The 16339-nt window shown below is 50.6% G+C and overlaps 1 protein-coding gene across 3 annotated transcripts in view; it reads right to left on the bottom strand.

Moving 5' to 3' along the window:
* Positions 1–16339, bottom strand: part of MAST1 (microtubule associated serine/threonine kinase 1) — a 27937-nt gene that overhangs the window by 10736 nt on the left and 862 nt on the right. The window contains exons 2-11 of one of the 3 annotated variants that reach the window (XM_019664205.1): positions 12684–12715; positions 10658–10746; positions 10154–10229; positions 8100–8178; positions 6140–6300; positions 5918–5993; positions 5550–5759; positions 3090–3191; positions 2860–2992; positions 2713–2780 (exon numbers count right to left, since the gene is read on the bottom strand). In XM_019664205.1, coding sequence (XP_019519750.1) covers positions 2713–2780; positions 2860–2992; positions 3090–3191; positions 5550–5759; positions 5918–5993; positions 6140–6300; positions 8100–8178; positions 10154–10229; positions 10658–10746; positions 12684–12715 — 1026 coding nt within the window. Of the gene's footprint in view, positions 1–2712; positions 2781–2859; positions 2993–3089; positions 3192–5549; positions 5760–5917; positions 5994–6139; positions 6301–8099; positions 8179–10153; positions 10230–10657; positions 10747–12352; positions 12538–12683; positions 12716–16339 lie in introns of those variants that run through there. The other 2 variants (XM_019664204.1, XM_019664203.1) reach the window with 2 other exon arrangements.

The raw sequence follows: 16339 nt of genomic DNA, 5'->3' as shown, positions 1-16339 counted from the left end.
TTTTTTTTTTTTTTTTTTAGCTGAGCCATCCTGCCGCCTGTTGGCAGCTCAGCTCAGGCGGGCATCGCACCGCTCTTGCTCAGAGCTCGCACTCTTGAGCGAGCTCTTAACCAACTGAGCCACTCGGCCAGCCCAAGATTGGGACTCTTGTTATTCCATTTTACCCATGGGGAACCTGAGGCTTGGAGGTGGGTGGGTTCTTCATCCAAGTGCCACAGTGAGGGAGTAACGAAATCCCTCAGGACTTGAACCCAAGACTGTCTGACTCTGAAGCCATATTCCTAACTTTCCCTCAGAAAATAAGCCTACAAAATAAGCACCCTAATATATAAAGAGCTTCCAAAAATCAATAACAAAAGAGCCTAACAATTGAAGAGAAAAATAGGCAAGATATGTGAACTAGAATTAGAGCTCTTAACCATATGAAAATATGCTCAACATCACATATTAAAACTACCCAAGATACTAAAAAATCCAAAAGGCTGACAAACTCTGTGGGCAAAGCTGTGGGGAAATAGGTACTTTTACACCTTGATGTTGGGAGTGTAAACTGGTACTACTCCCATGGAAGGTATTTTGGTGTATATCAGAATTACAAATGCATGTTCCCTTTGATCCAGTAATTTCACTTTTGAATTAATGCTACAGATAGGCTTGCACATGTGAAAATGACATATGTGCTATCTTGCTCATTGCAAGATTGGAAACAATTGACATGTTCATCTATAGGAAACTGGTTAAATAAACACACGAGGGGCATCTGTATAAAGGGCTATTGTGCCACGGTTAAAAAGTATGAGGAATCTGTCAGTATATTGATTCAGAATGTTCTCCCAAGTATTCTATTAAGTGGAAAAGAAAGCAAGCAATAATATGTACTGTATGCCTTTTGTAAATAAAAGTGGCAAAACAAAACTATGTAATCATTTTAGGGGGGGTGCTCAGCTGCACATATATTAATAATATCTGAAGGGGATGTAAAGCAGTGGAGGACAAGGGTGGATGTTAAGATTTTTCACTGTACACCTTTTTTTGAAAATTATTTTTGTTTTTCTCAGGGACAAAAAGATTTATTACATAAATATTACACAAAAGATCTATGAGATAAAAAAATATTGAACTTTTATGCACCTAAGAATGTAGACTAAAAGTGTCTGACACAAAAATTGACAAAATCAGAGGGAGAAATTGCTCAAAACAGGACTTAACATATATCTCTCAAAAACTATTAGATTAATCAGGCAAAAAAAAAATGAATAGGGAGATGGAAGATTTGAATCACTCAATTAACAAGTTTGATTGAATGGAATTATGCAGAATCCTACAAACAACAATTAAAGATAAATACCTTTTTAGAGTTTTAGACTTTTGAGTGATGTCATTCCATTACCTATTCAAAAAATTAAACAAATGGCATGTATAGTGAGATTCTTTTTACATATATATATATATGTAAAGATAGTGTAGATATATATAGTAAAGATATGTGTGTATGTGTGTGTGAATTCATAGATAAAATTTGAAACAAATGTTATAAACTCAAATGCCTTCAGACGCCAGGAAGGCCTGGTGGGGTCCACGGGTGATTGGGAGCAGGTACCACTCAGTGCCAGCTGGTTCCACCACAGTGTTGTCAGAACTTCTGATCTTTTCAAAAGAAGGCCCAAGCCCAGATTTTGAGGCAAATTCTTCTGATTTCTATATTTTGCTTCAAATTTTTAAAAAACACTAGACAGTTCAAAGGAAATACACTTGTGGCCATTATGGCAGGTAGTTTCCATTAGACACGTGGAACATCTTCCAAAGTGTGGCTGGCCTGGGGGTGGACTTATGGCAATTTTTACTATACGGAGCTGTTAACATAGAGAGACACTCAACTCACTCAAAACCCCATGCATGGTTCCTCAATAAATTAAACATAGAACTATCATATCACCCAACAATTCCACTCTTAGTATATACCTAAAAAAATTGAAACAGTTGTTCAAATACTTGTACACAAATATTCATAGCAGCACTATTCACACAATAGGCAAAAGATGAAAACAACCCAAGTGTCCACCAGTGGACAATAAACAAGTATGGTCTATCCATACAGTGGGATATTATTCAGCCATAAAAAGGAATGAAGCTCTGATTCATGTTACAACATGGACGAACCTTAAAAACATTATTCAGGGACACAAAAGGCCACAGAGTGAAGGGTTCTATGTACATGAAATGTCCAGAAAAGGCAAATCCATAGAGACAGAAAGCAGATAAGTGGTTGCCAGGGGCTGAGAAAGGGAAGGAATGGGGGATAACTGCCTAATGGGTATACTTTCTTTTTGGGGTGATGAACATGTTCTGGAACATTTTCATCTAAAATCCTCAGAGGTGGTGGCTGCACAACATTGTGGATGTACTAAATATCACTGAATTGTTCATTGTAAAATGGTTAAAATGGTACATTTTATGTTATGTGTATTTTACCATGTTATGGTAAATGGTAAACATAAAATGGTACATGTTATTATGTTATGTGTATTTTACCATGAAAAGAAAAATGTCCATAGAGGAAGAGCTAGTATTAATCCATTTTACAAGTGGGGAAACTGAGGCTCAGAGTGGAGACCAAGAGATCTACCCAGGCTGAGGGCAGAGAGCCAGGAGGTAAGCCCCCGCCTGACGGGCCAGAACCAGAGTGCTGACTGCTGAGCCATCCGGCCTTACCTCAGAGAGGTCGTCCTGCTCTGGCGTGTTGGAGCCACCACTGTCCTGTTCCTCCAGGCGCACCACATCTAGGAAGAGACCGAGAGTGAGTGGAGGCTGCAGTCCTGGCGGGTTCACTCCCAGCCCCCTGTGCCCACCAGCTGGCACCTGGAAAAGGGTCCCGGGTAAGGCCCAGCTGGCGAATGATATAACGAGGAATGTCGGTCTTGACAAGGTGACCCTCCTTGGCGTGGCCCTCAGCTGCCTCCAACAAGTGGTAGAACTCCTCTGGGTTGAATTCCTGAGGCAGGGCAGGGACAAACTCACAGTGGGCTCCAAGGGCCAAACACCCCCACGCCCCATCCCGCTCGCCCCCCACTCCCACCCAAGCCCCTCACCAAGCACTCCAGCAGCCTTGCAGGGCGCGAGATGATAATGAGCAGTTTCTTCACCAGCTGGGTGACGAAGGCCACCTCCAAGCTCTCAGAACGTTCATAGGCCTGGGAAGGGGGGCACAGTGGGGGTGGGGTTCACAGGCACCCTGCCTCAGCCAGTCCCCTCTCCCAACCCCACCAGCTACACACTGCTGCTGCTGTCCCATTTTACAGGGAGAAAACTGAGGCCCAGGCCACATGATAAAAATAGTGATTACTATTATTATAGCAGACACTGTCCTAAAACCTTCACTTCCTCAATTCATCTTCAAAACAACCCTATAATCTGAGCCAAGTTAGAAACCCTCTGCCTGACAGGCTCTCTCTGCCCTTGGATCCCTGAGTGACTCCCTACTTCTCCTCCTTCAGATTGCTGCTCAGTAGTCAGCTCTTCATGGAGGCCTGCCTTGAGCTCCCCACCTCAATCTAAAATCACATCCCACCTCCTGGCAGGACCCTCAATCACCATTACCCTACTCTACTTATTTTTTCTATCACACGACTCCCTTTAAGACATGTCATATATTAATTTATCTATCATGCCCATCAAGGTGAGACTAGGGTGAGGCAAAGAGGCATTCACCATGGCACCAAAACCCTCACTCTTAAAGACTGCTAATATTTTAATGCAATATTTGAAAAAAATCTAAATGAATGCAAAAAATCCATGATAAGCAAAAGAGAAAATTTAAATAAGGACAGTATCCAACAAGGGCTGTACCCAGGCATATGGGAGCTTGAAGCAAAAGGAAAAGTGAGTGACAATCTATGTTTTTTAAATCATTAACGGTCTTAATAAAAATATTATTATTGATAAGTTTGTTTCCATTAAAACCAGGAAAGTAAAGGTATAACAAATTATGGTTTAAGTATAAATAAAATAACTTAAAATAATGTTAAGTTTTAATACATCTACTTTTCAATTTTTTCAATAATTATTTTAAGGTTCTGGGGGGAAAATTAATTACTTGCCTCACCCTAGTTCCAGCCCTGATACCTATTGTTTATGTTCTGTTTCTTCTGGCTAAAATGTCAGCTCCTTGAGGGCAGGAACTTTTGTTTGTTTCCAGTTGATCCTCCAGCTTCTAGGCCAGTGCTGGCCCAGAATAGGTGCTTAATAAATATCTGTGGCATTAATGAATGAGCGACTCCCCTTTTTATAACAGGAGGACCAAGACACAAAGAAGTTAAGTAACTCAGCAAAGACTGCACAGTAAATAAGCGATAAGCTGGATATGAATCTAGGCTGTTTGGAGTCTGTGCTCTTGACTCCTACGGACCTAGTGGCAGAATCCAGACTCAAAACAGATCTGATGCCAAAGCATGCAATGACACTAACATGCTGTCCTTCGGGTCTGGACAGAGGGCCTGAAGCTCACAGCCCCATATTCTGGTCCTGTGCCCTTATCCAATCTCATCTCAGGAAAGTACAGTCATTTGGCTTCTGTGCTCCTCAAATTTCCTAAACTGCCTTCTCATCTCAGAGCCTTTGCATGTGCTGTTCACCCTGCTCGATGCATGTGTGGTTCCCCCCAGCTCTTCTCATAGCTGCTATTTCCTCATTATTCTTGTCCCAATTTCAATGTCACCTCTTTCAGGGAGGCCTCTTGGACCTTACATGGGAGGCCCTAAAACTCTGTCTGGTAGCCCTGTTCTATTTGCTACATAGCTTTAAGCATCAGCTGAAATCATCGACTTCCTTGATTTGTTTGTGGGAGATGAACATGTTTCCTGTCCATCTTCCATAGTGGAATATCAGCCCTAGTAGGGCAGGAATATTTCTCTGGCTTATTCACTGCTGTTCCCAGTGCCCCAGCACACTGGTGTTCAATAAATGCTATTCATTATTGTTGACTTGAATAGGGACGTTATCGTGTTCACTTTCATTTATTCATCCATTCATCCATGCACTTAATCAACATTTATGACCACCTACTGTGTGCTGAGCACCATGGACACAACAGGCAGTCTCACGACCTACCTGTGGGACTGACATTCAAGTAGGTGACACAAGAAATAAGAAAAAAATACACATTATGATAGATGATGTTAAGTGCTAAGAAGTCAAAAGAGACAGCACATGGTGAGCAGAGTTTGACATTTTAAATACGGGGTGTCTAGGAGGCCAACCAGAGAAGGTGACATTTGAGTAAAGACCTGAGATACCTGTATGTCAATAAACAGCAGCTGAAGCAAAAAAAATAAAAAATAAAAAATAAAGACCTGAGAGAGGTTAAATTCCTGCCTCCCCAATCAGACCTAGAGCAGAAACCATGTCCTTCTCTTCTACCCCTGAATCCTCAGCTCCACACATGAGCCTGGCACATGGTAGGTGCCCCTGAATGGATGTGGGGTGAAGGAAGGCATCGGCCTGACTTTAGGGGTGCAGAGTCTGGGATGGGTTCGGCGTTCCGGTGCACTCACGTCCTGCAGCAACTTCTCCAGGTTCTCCTGCAGTTCGTAGAAGTAGACGGTGGTGATGAGGCCGTCGCGGGACTTGGTCAGGCAGTCCCGTGCCAGCTCGATGATCTGGTGATGGATGAAGCTGAGCACACCGTCGGCCAGCGGCAGCACGCTGTCAGGTTCATAGGCGCGGGCGAAGTCGCGCAGCTTCTCCTCCATCTGCGCGGTGGCCTGCGGGGGGGACGGAGGCAGGGCGGGGGTGACCGCGCCGGGCAGTGCCCAGAGGCTGTGGCCTCCAGGAACCTGTGCTGCGCTCTCCGCCCACCAGAGGGCGCGCGGAGTTAAAGCGAGCGAGGACTCCCGCGGCGGGCCTCCCCACCCCGCCTCACCTTCGGGAACCTCTCCTTGTAGACATGGTTCATCATCACTATCTCGTTGTCGTAGGAGGAGGGCGAGCGCCCGGGGCTGCGGAGAAAGAAGCTCATACTGTCCCGACGCCGCCTCCAAAACTGCCTCCCCCATCATAGTGCAAGCCATTTATTCACTGGGATGGGGGTTATGCAGTGCACAAGCTCCCAGACCGCCAGCTTGGAGTTGGGATGCCGGCCCACCTGAGGCTCCGCGAGCGGGGCCGCACGGCCGGAGAACGGCGGCCGCCATCCTCGTCCGTAATGCTCTCGGTGCTGCCGAAGTGTTTGGAGAGGAAGTGGAGCTCATCCACGGTGGGCTGGTAGGGCAGCTGGTGCAGGCGCTCCTGGGAGGAGCAGGAAGACTGGGGGGAGGGGCGAGGTCGGGGTCAGAGCCACCGCGGTGCCCCCACAGCTCAGGACCCTGGGCTGGGACTCCTGGTGCTGATGGGCCACTGGTAAGGCCCGTATCAGGACCCAATTTTGATCCTGGGATCCCAGGGCCCAGGTTGGGACTTTTGGCGACAGGGACAGACACGGGTGAGAAGTGACACAGACACAGAAGTGACTAGAGGGAACCTGTTAAGTCACATCCCTCCTCTATTCAGAACCCACCATGGCTCCCATCTTACTCAGGGTGAACGCCAAAGTTCTCACAGCCCACAAGGTCCTGCACGAACATCTGGCCCTGTCTCTCTGCCATCAGCTCCTCCCACTCTCCTCATCACTTGCTCTATTCCAGCAGCAGAGCTGTAGCCCTCTTCTTAGACCTTGAACAAGCCAGGCACACTCCTGCCTCAGGGCCTTTGAACTGACTGTTTCCTCTGCCTGGAGCACATCTACTTGGATCACTCCTCCTCTCTCAAGTCTTTGCTTAAATGTCTCCTCTCAAGGAGGCCTCCTCTGATCAAACATCCATCACTTCCTGTCCTTGCCCTATCTTGTTTCCTCTTGCTGTATTTATCTCCTGACTTATTACATCTTTATTATTTATCTGTTATTGCTGTCTGCCCTAGGGCAGAGGATTGGCTCTGCTTGGTCCCTGGTCAGAGCAGTTGGGGCAAACACAGAACCACAGCCATCAGTGGAGAGACACAAGGATATCCACTTGATTCTGTAGGCAGAATGTTCCTTTTAAACAGCACATCACTCACTCCCCTGCTTAAAACTCCCATCCCATCAGTATCTACTAAAATAACTTTTAAATGCACATAATCTATGACCTGCAGAAGCACAATTTCAAATAGTTCACATTGAAATTTTAATACAATTTAGTATAAAGCAAAAAAAGCCTTTCTATGGCTTCCCCCTGCATTTAGAATAAAATCCACCTTCCTGCCCTGGCCGACAGACCCCAGCATGATCAAGGTCTCTGCCTGTCTCACCTCAACTCCTTTACTTCCAACCCACAGCTCCAGCCAACACAAGGCTATATTCAATTTTCCCAATGTGGCAAGTTGCTGTTCCTCCCTTCCTGGAACACCCTTCCCTCCCTTCTTCACCTTCCAAACTCCTGCTGATCCTTTGTCTTGGCTTCAATTGTACCTCTTCCAGGAAGAGGTAGAATTGACCCTCCCCCCAGTTAAGTCAGTTGCCTCCTCTCTATCACCTCCCCTTATTCTATTCCCATCACAGCTCCAATCCCCCATGTTGTAAATGTCTTCCTACCGTCTCCCGCCATGAGGGCTTTGTGAATCCTTGGACCCCATTCAGCTTGTAGAGACCACCTAGCACATGACAGTCATGTGATGAGTGTCTGCTGAACATACTAATGGCTGCATGAGCAAACCAGAGATATGGGTAGAAAAGAGGGCAGATGGAGAGAGAGCCTTTGGGTATTGCAGTGGGTGAGCAAATGGGCTCGGGGGTGAAGGGTGTGGCCTGGCCCTGGCTGGCTGCAGACACTTGGGCAAGTGGTTTAATGTCTGTAAAATAAGTCAGTGATGGATAGGACCTCCAAGAAGATATGTTGAGGGTGGAGAACAGGGCTGGTGGAGGGGGAACCTGCAACTCACTAATAGATACACAGGTGACACCTTTGGAGGACAAGAGAAACCCAAAGCACTCACTAGGGCCTGCCCCATGCTGGCCTGAGTGTGGGCCTTCAGGGTTGGAGGGTCCCCTGCTGTTCCCACCCAGCCACCTACCTGCCTACCACACTCACCGAGACAGTGGAGCTGGGTGTGTTGGTGCCATAGCCAGATGAAGGGAGAGAAGCCAGAGACCAACGGCGTCCATCCGCCCTGAAACCCAGGCAAGGTGCTCAGAGGCCACCAGGTCCCACCAGTCCCCCAATTCTCAGGGTGTGAGAGAAGCCACTGACCACAGCCAGGACAGGGGATGGGGGAGTATATCTGTGATTTCTAAAGGCCCTCCCAGTGAAGGAGGTAAAGTGGAAGACTTCCAGGCAGGCACTAGTCTCTTCTGCTGCTTCCATGATCCTCCTCTCCTGCCATACTCAGGCCACACTAGTCCCCAGCGTGGACCCCGAGAGGACCATAAAAGCCCACTCAAGGAAGTAATCCCAGAGGATCCCAAAGGTCAACTTTTAGAGAACCCCCCATGAGAAAGGTCTCAGAGGCAGACCCCTACGGTCTTCTCAGAGAAGAAAGGCCCCTCCCTCAAACACACACACACTGACACCTGCTCTCGCATTGGTATACTCACATTCACACAGACACAGTCACTCTCCTGGCCACACCCACTAGTGTTAGTGTGATTAGTGTAGTCAAGTTCACGCACTGACAATCACACATTCATACATGATTCCCCAACAGACACTCACATACTGTCCCATACATGGACCCAAATATCACACTTTCCCATGCTAACACACAATTGCACTAACAAAAGCAGACATCTACTCACATATAGACACAGACACTTACAAAGACCCAGTACTCACATTCTGATACATACACACACTATACACTTTCACATTCATGTACATTCAAGACACTTTCACATACTCAGTCACACATTCAAACTCTCATATAGCCACACATTCATTCACACTCCCACACAGACTACACATTCACATGGACATATGGAGGTGCATGCTCCCTCACATATTCACATGCATTTACAACCCTACAGATACACATTCACATTCACAACTTTCACATTTGCACACTGATGCACACTCCATGGACACGTATAGGAACAGGGTGCTTCACATATTCACACTCTCACAAACACACTCACACACACTGGCACAGATTGCAGTCACATGGACACACACTCCCACACACTGGACTCCTGCCTCATTCCTCCCACCAGACAGTGCCCTTGCTCAGCCCACCTGCCTCCCAGCCCACCCTCCATGCAGGTGAACACATCAGGCCTACTCTTGGAGCCCTTTTCTTGCAGCCAATTGCCCTCAGCTAAATTCCAGATGAGAGAGAGGGGCCTTACACCCCCTCCCCAGGGGTGCTGTCCTCTGTCCCCATAGCCCCTTGTAATTCCCACACCACAGACTCCACCAGCCTTTGCAGTGATCCTGGTTCTCTGGCCTGCCACCCCAATTCAACTCTGAGGATAGAGGGAATATCATCTGCCCTATACGCTTAACCTTCCAAAACACAGCATGTGTTCAGACAATGCTTTTAGAATGAGTAAAGTTCAAAGAAAAAGAGATCTGCCCAAACACCCTGGTGACTCCCAGAAGTTTCTCCCAAAAACATTCAAGGAATTTCTCTGTCTCCCCCAGTTTCACCAAAGGTCCCCAGAAAATTCATTTAGGGACACTCCAGAAACCCGCAGAGACGTCGTCTCCGTCCCCCCTTCCCCGCCCCCCCGCGAGGGAAACCTTAGATTCCTCCTCTTGGGTCCTCGATAAATAGCCCTAGGCGCCCTCCCCCACATCGGGGACCGAGTAACTCGATGGGCACTGCGCAGTCTGCGCTTGCGCACCTCATCTCCGCTCCCTCGTCCTGTTACTATGGGAACGCTCGGCCTGGAGTGCCAGGCAGGAGACTAAGACCCTGGGCCCAGAGCGCACGCGCTTTCCGCCTCTCGGCTAAAGAAGCTCCGCCCCTTCCCCGATTCCGGAGGCGGTTGGCCCCGCCTTCCTATAGGCCCCGCCCCTTGGACATTGGGGCACTCTGCGGGTCCCTCAGGCCTGGCTCAGGGGCAATTAGGAAGGGAACAGATGGGAGCCCATTCGGTGGGTGCAGAGGGTCCGACCAGGGTTCTGGGGCTCTGCGGACAGAGACTCACCTTCGGGAGGAGGCAAACGAGAAGTGGGCGGGGGTGTTGGGGGAGAAGTTGCGGGGGCTATCCAGAGGACTGCTACCTGTGGCGGAAAGAGGGGGATTTTTAGGCCTGTGCTGAGTGGCAGTCCCATCAGGCCTCCGCGGGTTGCAAACAGCAACCAGTCTCCTTTAGTCCCGCCGAGTCGGCCACGCCCCCTTCGCTGTGTACCCGCCTTTCTAAGATGTTTTGGTTGTCAGCCCAATTCCTACAGGCTGATTCTGCCTTCCTCTGAGATGCACCCGCCGCTCAGGTATGGCTCCTCCTTTCTGCCCATCCCCTTTTTTATCTAGCTCCGCCCAGCAATACCCGCTTTCCTCCTGACTGACCACGCCCATACAGTAATGGCCCCGCCCCTTGTCCAATCCGGGCTCTCTCTGTGCAGACTCAGCCCACCCCTCCTGCGGCGTGGACACGCTCCTCGCCTGTGGCCACGCCTCCTTTAGTCTGGTCCACACCCACCAGTCTCACCCAGGTGTCCAGGCAGTGGGGAGTGGGGTCGCGGCAACGTGGGCGAAGTGCTGGTCAAGATGAGACTTTTCCGGTTACTGGTGCGGCAGCTGCGGGAAGGGGAGTCAAGGGGGTCGGGTGGGGCCGCAGACCAGGAAGTTGGTGGGCCCAACAGGCTGCCCTCCCATCTCAGATCCTCACTTATCTCCCAACCGTATGTGCAGGGAAACGCCCACAGAAAACTGCTCAGAGGAAGAGGCAGTGGAGGACTCGGCAGGACTATGTATGAGAAGGGATGCGCGTGGGGTGTGTAAGTGCAAGACTCCTGGTGTGGACCATGTGTAACCATGTAGGGTACAGTGTCAGTCAGGGAGTGATAGTTATGTGGTCTACGTGACACTACTGGAAATACTAAGTGTCTACATGTCTAGGTCTGTGCATGACATTTGCTGTGTGTATCCACATGTGGCACCCAGTGTGTGAGTTCAGCATCCTAGTGTGACATCATGTATGACAACCCTTTTGTTTATCTTGTGTGGCACAACCTGTGCCTTTGTCTATGTGACACAGTGTGTAATGCTACTTGGGGATGACTAGATGTCCCACTATGTGCTATAACTTCCGCGTGATGTATGATTTCTGCTCCATGTGTTTACGCATTTGTATAGCATTCATGTGTGTCCACAAGTGGCATCTACAGTGTGTAAATGTAACACCCTGTGACACTGGGTATGTCTGAGCATGCCACTACATGTGACATTCCCTGGATGAGTCTTGCATGTGATAATGTGTGATATTGTATGTCTTTCATTCTCTGCAAGATTCCCTGTGTCTGTTTATTCTGGTATCCATGTGACACAGCATGCGACCTCCTTAGGTGATATCATGTTGTGATGTTGGGTGCATGGATGTTATTGCCACACATGTGTCTGTGTGCATCTTGGATGGCATAACTGTGTGTGTGTCACCATGCATGTGACATCTTACTGGGTGTACACAACAGTGTTCCTGTGGGTTTAGTTGTTAGCATGAGGGTGCCCCTGTGTGTCTGTGCACATCTATGACCTATGGCTACTGTATGGCTGGGTATGCGTGGTGCCTCCGGGGTGTATCTGGGCCACTAGGGCTGTTGTGTATGTGTGTGTGACATCATGTCCTACGTGATACTGTGTGTCACTATACTTCCATACGAGGCTGTGTTGGGGGGCAGTTTGTTATGATAAAAGTACTCCCCTTCTTTCTGCCCTTCAGGATCCCAGCTTCCGAAGAGGGAGCTCCCACCCCCTCCGTTCCCCTCACCCCCGCCGCAGTGACTGAGCATATTAGTGCGGCCAGAGCACGCGGCATGGGGTTGGGGGGAGGCCAGGCTGTGGCTATTGTTCTGAGGGTGCCAAGCCCCCCACCCTCCCCTTCTTCCCTTATCCCCTCCGAGCTGCCAGAGCCCGCAGCAACAGAAGACAAAGGCGCCGCACCCCCACACACACCCGGAGAAGCCCCCTTCCCCCCGCGGAGGTCCTTTCTCGCGTGCCCCCCAGCCTCGGCCCACACTACCCCTCATTCAGCCCCATCTGTGGCAGGACGGCGCAGCTCGGGCACCTCTGGCGCAGCTGGACTGGGTGCAGCATCCCGGGCCCCGCCCTGCGGCAGCAGCTAGAGGGACAGCTTTGGCGGGAGGGCCAGGTCAGGGTCTGAGGGATGGGGGGTGAGGGGTTCTACCTCTTGGTGCGGCGGAACATACTGCCGCCAGGGAAGGAGGGCATCGAGAAATTGGAAAGCGCGGTCCAGAGAGAGTCAGACATGACCCGGCGGCGGCGACATGGTGGCAGGTGCGGCTGCGGCGGCGGCGCGGGGAGCGAGCGCGCTGGGCGGAGGCTGGAGCCGCAGCGGGCAGGGGAGGACGGGGGAGGGGAGGGCCGTGCGCGCCGCCTCCCGGGAGGGGGCGCTGCTGGGTACCAGCTCGCCAGGCCCCGCCCGCGCCCGCGCCTGGAGCCTCAACCCTGGCGGGAAAAGGGGCGCCCAGCCATGCGCATCTCTCCCCAAGGCTCACCTGCTGCTTTTCCGGGGCAGGGGCAAATCCTTCTGGAAGGCAAAGGAACAAAAAGATAGAGGTCAGCATGGGCCAGCAGCTGCTGCCCAAAAGCCTTTTCAGCCCCCTGGAGATGCAGAAGTTGAGTGGGACAGGCCCCTCATGAGCATGTCACCTGTACCCTTGGCCATGCGTTAAGGGCTGGAGGGAGGGGAGGGGTCGGGTACCAAAGTGATTCCTCCTCCGACCCCCAGAGACCAGCATGGGACCCAACAGAGGACTCCTGAGTTGGCATCTCAATGTGTTTGTGCAAGTGAAATAGGAGTCTTTATTTGAAAAGTATTTATTGAACACCTGTGCTAGGGCCTATGCCAGGCCCTGTGCTAGGCATTGGGGACATAGCAGTGAATGGGACAAAAATTCCTGCCTTTTTGGTACTAGCATTTAGAAGAGGGAAGCATACAATAAGCAAGATTAGTGTAGAAGTGAATGAGATCATTTTAGACAGCAGTAAGTGTCATGAATAAAATTAAGCAAGGTGATATGATGGAAAGTGGATAGGATGGGGACATCATGGTCTGAGAGGGCTGCTCTGGGGAGGTGTCTTTTAAGATAGTTGCTAAAAAATAAGTGGCAGCCATGGGAAGATCTGTGGAGAGAGTATCCCAGGTAGAAGAAACTTAAAAGGCCTGGAGGCAGGAATGAATTTAGCATGCTCAAATATGAAAGTTTGAATGAATGGATGAATGACTCCTCCACACCCCAACGGTTCTACCCCACTGCTAGCCACATCCACAAAGTTGGGGGTGGGGGTAGTTAAGGTGATTAAAAACTGAGATTTGAATTGGGAATCAGGTGGTAGCTAGGTGGTCTTTTTTTATGACAGTGATAATAATTGGTAGCTATTAACTTTATGTGTCCACATCAGAAGATGGTCGTGTTCTGCTTGTCAAGCACACAGGAAGTCATTACAGGGGCCAGAAATTACGGAGATCTAAACACTTTTTTGAGAGGAATGGGGAGAGGGGATGCCATCTTCCAGCCGTTCTGTGTCCACAGGCTGATGTGAATAAAGGGGATTGGGTAGGGCTGCAAGATTTGGGTAAGGGTTTCAAAAGCCCTTTTGTTGGGGAGTCTAACCAGGGGGAAATTAGGACTGTTGTAGATCCTCTCTACTAAAGCAGAAAGCCCTGGGTTCAAATCCCAGCTTTGCCTCTTATAACTTGGCAAATGACTTTCCAATAGTCTGTGCCTCCTAGAGGATTCTGTGAGATGATATAGGTGTCTAGCACCTTAGTGTGATGCCTCGCACACAGCACTCAATAAATATTAGGTCATAGGAACCGGAGTTGTTGTGGATAGACTCGCTGCATGACAAAAAATGGGCCAGAGGACCTCCCCGCTCCCAAGTACACAGGACAGACGTATAGTTGGGGTCAAAGGGCACACTGTCGAGTTGGCAGCCCTGCCGTCCGGAGCCACAAGTGACCAAAACTCCATACCAGGTTTTCCCCCTGTCTTTGCAAGATCAGCTTGAATGAGCCGCATCTTGGACCAGCCTGCAGGGCTGTGCCACCGCAATGGCCCAAGCGAAATCAAGACCTGGATTTTCCGGCCACGGAGCCCAGAACTCCAGACCCAGGTACACTCGACCTTCGAAGGTGAGCCCTTGGGGAAACTTTAAGCCCCTCCCAGAGAAATCCTCAAACCTAGCCCCATCTGGTAAGCGCCCCTAAACATTCTAAGGTCGAACAAAAGGGCAAACTGGAGCGGTAGAGGATTTGGATTTTTGGCGTCAGTTTAAACAGACGCCACCTCCAACCCCAGCTGCAGAGCAGCTCTGCCAAGAGGATCCTGCTTCTCCCCGGGATTAATGGACAGGGCTGTGGACTGCGCATTCGAACTGAGGATGTTGTTCATATATACGACCCCAACTGCACACAGGAAAACCCCGGGGGCTTTGCGGTTGTGTGACAGTTCCTAAGAGGTTGCACTAGTGTATGAAGTTGTATCCAGGCAGCGAAGTGGTTAAACCTGCCAGAGAGAAGAGGTAGGGGCAGGACCCTGTCAGGGGGTGGCCTGGAGTAGTGGTTGCCTAGGGAAAGTTGGGAGGATCGGTAGGAGGATCCCGGGTGGGGGGCGAGGTGTTGCAAGAGACAGAAATTCCGCGTGGCGCTGAGCCAATGGGAATCGGCTCCAGACCAGAGGGCGGGGACACACCCCATGCAGGCCCCGCCCTTTTCCTCCTTTTTCGGGGGGACCCGACGGCGCGTACCCAATCTGGCTGCTTCAACACTTGCTCTGGTTTTGCCGCAGCTCCTCCCTTTTCTCAGAACCCTTTCTCCTCACCCAGCCCTGGAATGGGGAGAGACTCCAAGGAAGACCTGAAAAGCCCAAGGCTCTTAGATGGAGCCACCTGGGCTCTGAAAGCAAATTAGCTTTCCAACACAGGTCTGGCTCCAGCATCATCCAGAATCCTGGGAAGTCATTCCTGCCGTCTGACCCCAATTTTTCCTGCTGCAATGACTGATCAGCTCACCTTAGTCACCAACCTCAGGGATGGTGGGTTAGAGGAGCCCAGAAATGGACAAGGCCCTGGATGAGGGTTCGAATCCTCCCCCTTTTTTTCCCAAGCTCTAGGCTTGGGATGTAGCCTAAGTCTGGACCCATGTTAGGCTTTATCTAAACTCCTCAGATTACTTAGCAAGGGACTGAGCTCCAAAATGGCTCATTAGGACCAGACAGACCTTGGAGTGAAATTTTGATCAGTTTCCCCTCTGGGGTCAGTTTGGGGACAAGGCCTAACCCCCGTATTAGCCCTTAGAAGCGCACACCAAAGACAGAAGAGAACATTTCTTAGCTTCAGAACCCCCACCCATCTTGGAAGTGGGAGTTCCAGACGCCTGGATTTGTCTATATCTTCCTACACTCCACAACTATCCTGTGTCCCACTCTGCGCAGTGGACTTATGCCTCCCGCGCCTGTGCAGCCTGGAGACCAGCATCTTCTAAGGCTGCAAGGAGCTAAAAATTGCTCCCGCCCACCCACAAGCTGCGCTGGACTTGAGGATCACGCAGGGGTGGGGGGTGTGTAGTGGAAGGGGGTGGAATGAAGAGTAAGGAGGGAGGCTGTCTAGGTGCCTGTCCAATTAGGTCAGTAGAAAGAATCCTAGTGGCTGGGCAGGTGCATGGAGGTCGCAGGGGGTACCCACATCTCCGAAAGAGGCTCCAGAGGTGGTGAGGGGCGAGGCTGCCACACAAACATATTTACGGCTGTAACCGCGCCAGCGGCCCCATGGGGTGCGAACCCTGGGGCAATAACTTTGCTCTGCGCCCCCTCACCCTCAGCTTGGCGAGGCTCCAGTGAGATGACTTATGGCTTGGGCCCCCTGTCCTCGGGTGGGCCTGGCGCCCCGCAGGCTATCTTCGAGGGGGAGCGCTCGGCTGCACCTCCCCTGTCAGCTCGCTGGATCCCCCAGCGGCGCCTGAGGGGCGGGGTCCCCAGCGCGGTAGGACGCGCGGCTACCGCGTTCCCTGCGGGCAGCGTCCCGAGGCCGTGGGAGGGGGAGCCGGAGCGGATACTGGTGCAAATTCTCCCGCCCCCTGCCGGGCCTTGCCCCAGGGCGCCGACCCCTTCCCCTCCACCCGGGGCCGAGGCCACCGCGTACCTGCAGCCTC

This window comes from Hipposideros armiger, unplaced genomic scaffold (genome assembly GCF_001890085.2).
Source record: "Hipposideros armiger isolate ML-2016 unplaced genomic scaffold, ASM189008v1 scaffold_417, whole genome shotgun sequence".
NCBI lineage: Eukaryota > Metazoa > Chordata > Mammalia > Chiroptera > Hipposideridae > Hipposideros > Hipposideros armiger.
Note: the sequence above shows the minus strand (reverse complement) of the source record. Positions and strands in the feature narration are given on the sequence as shown.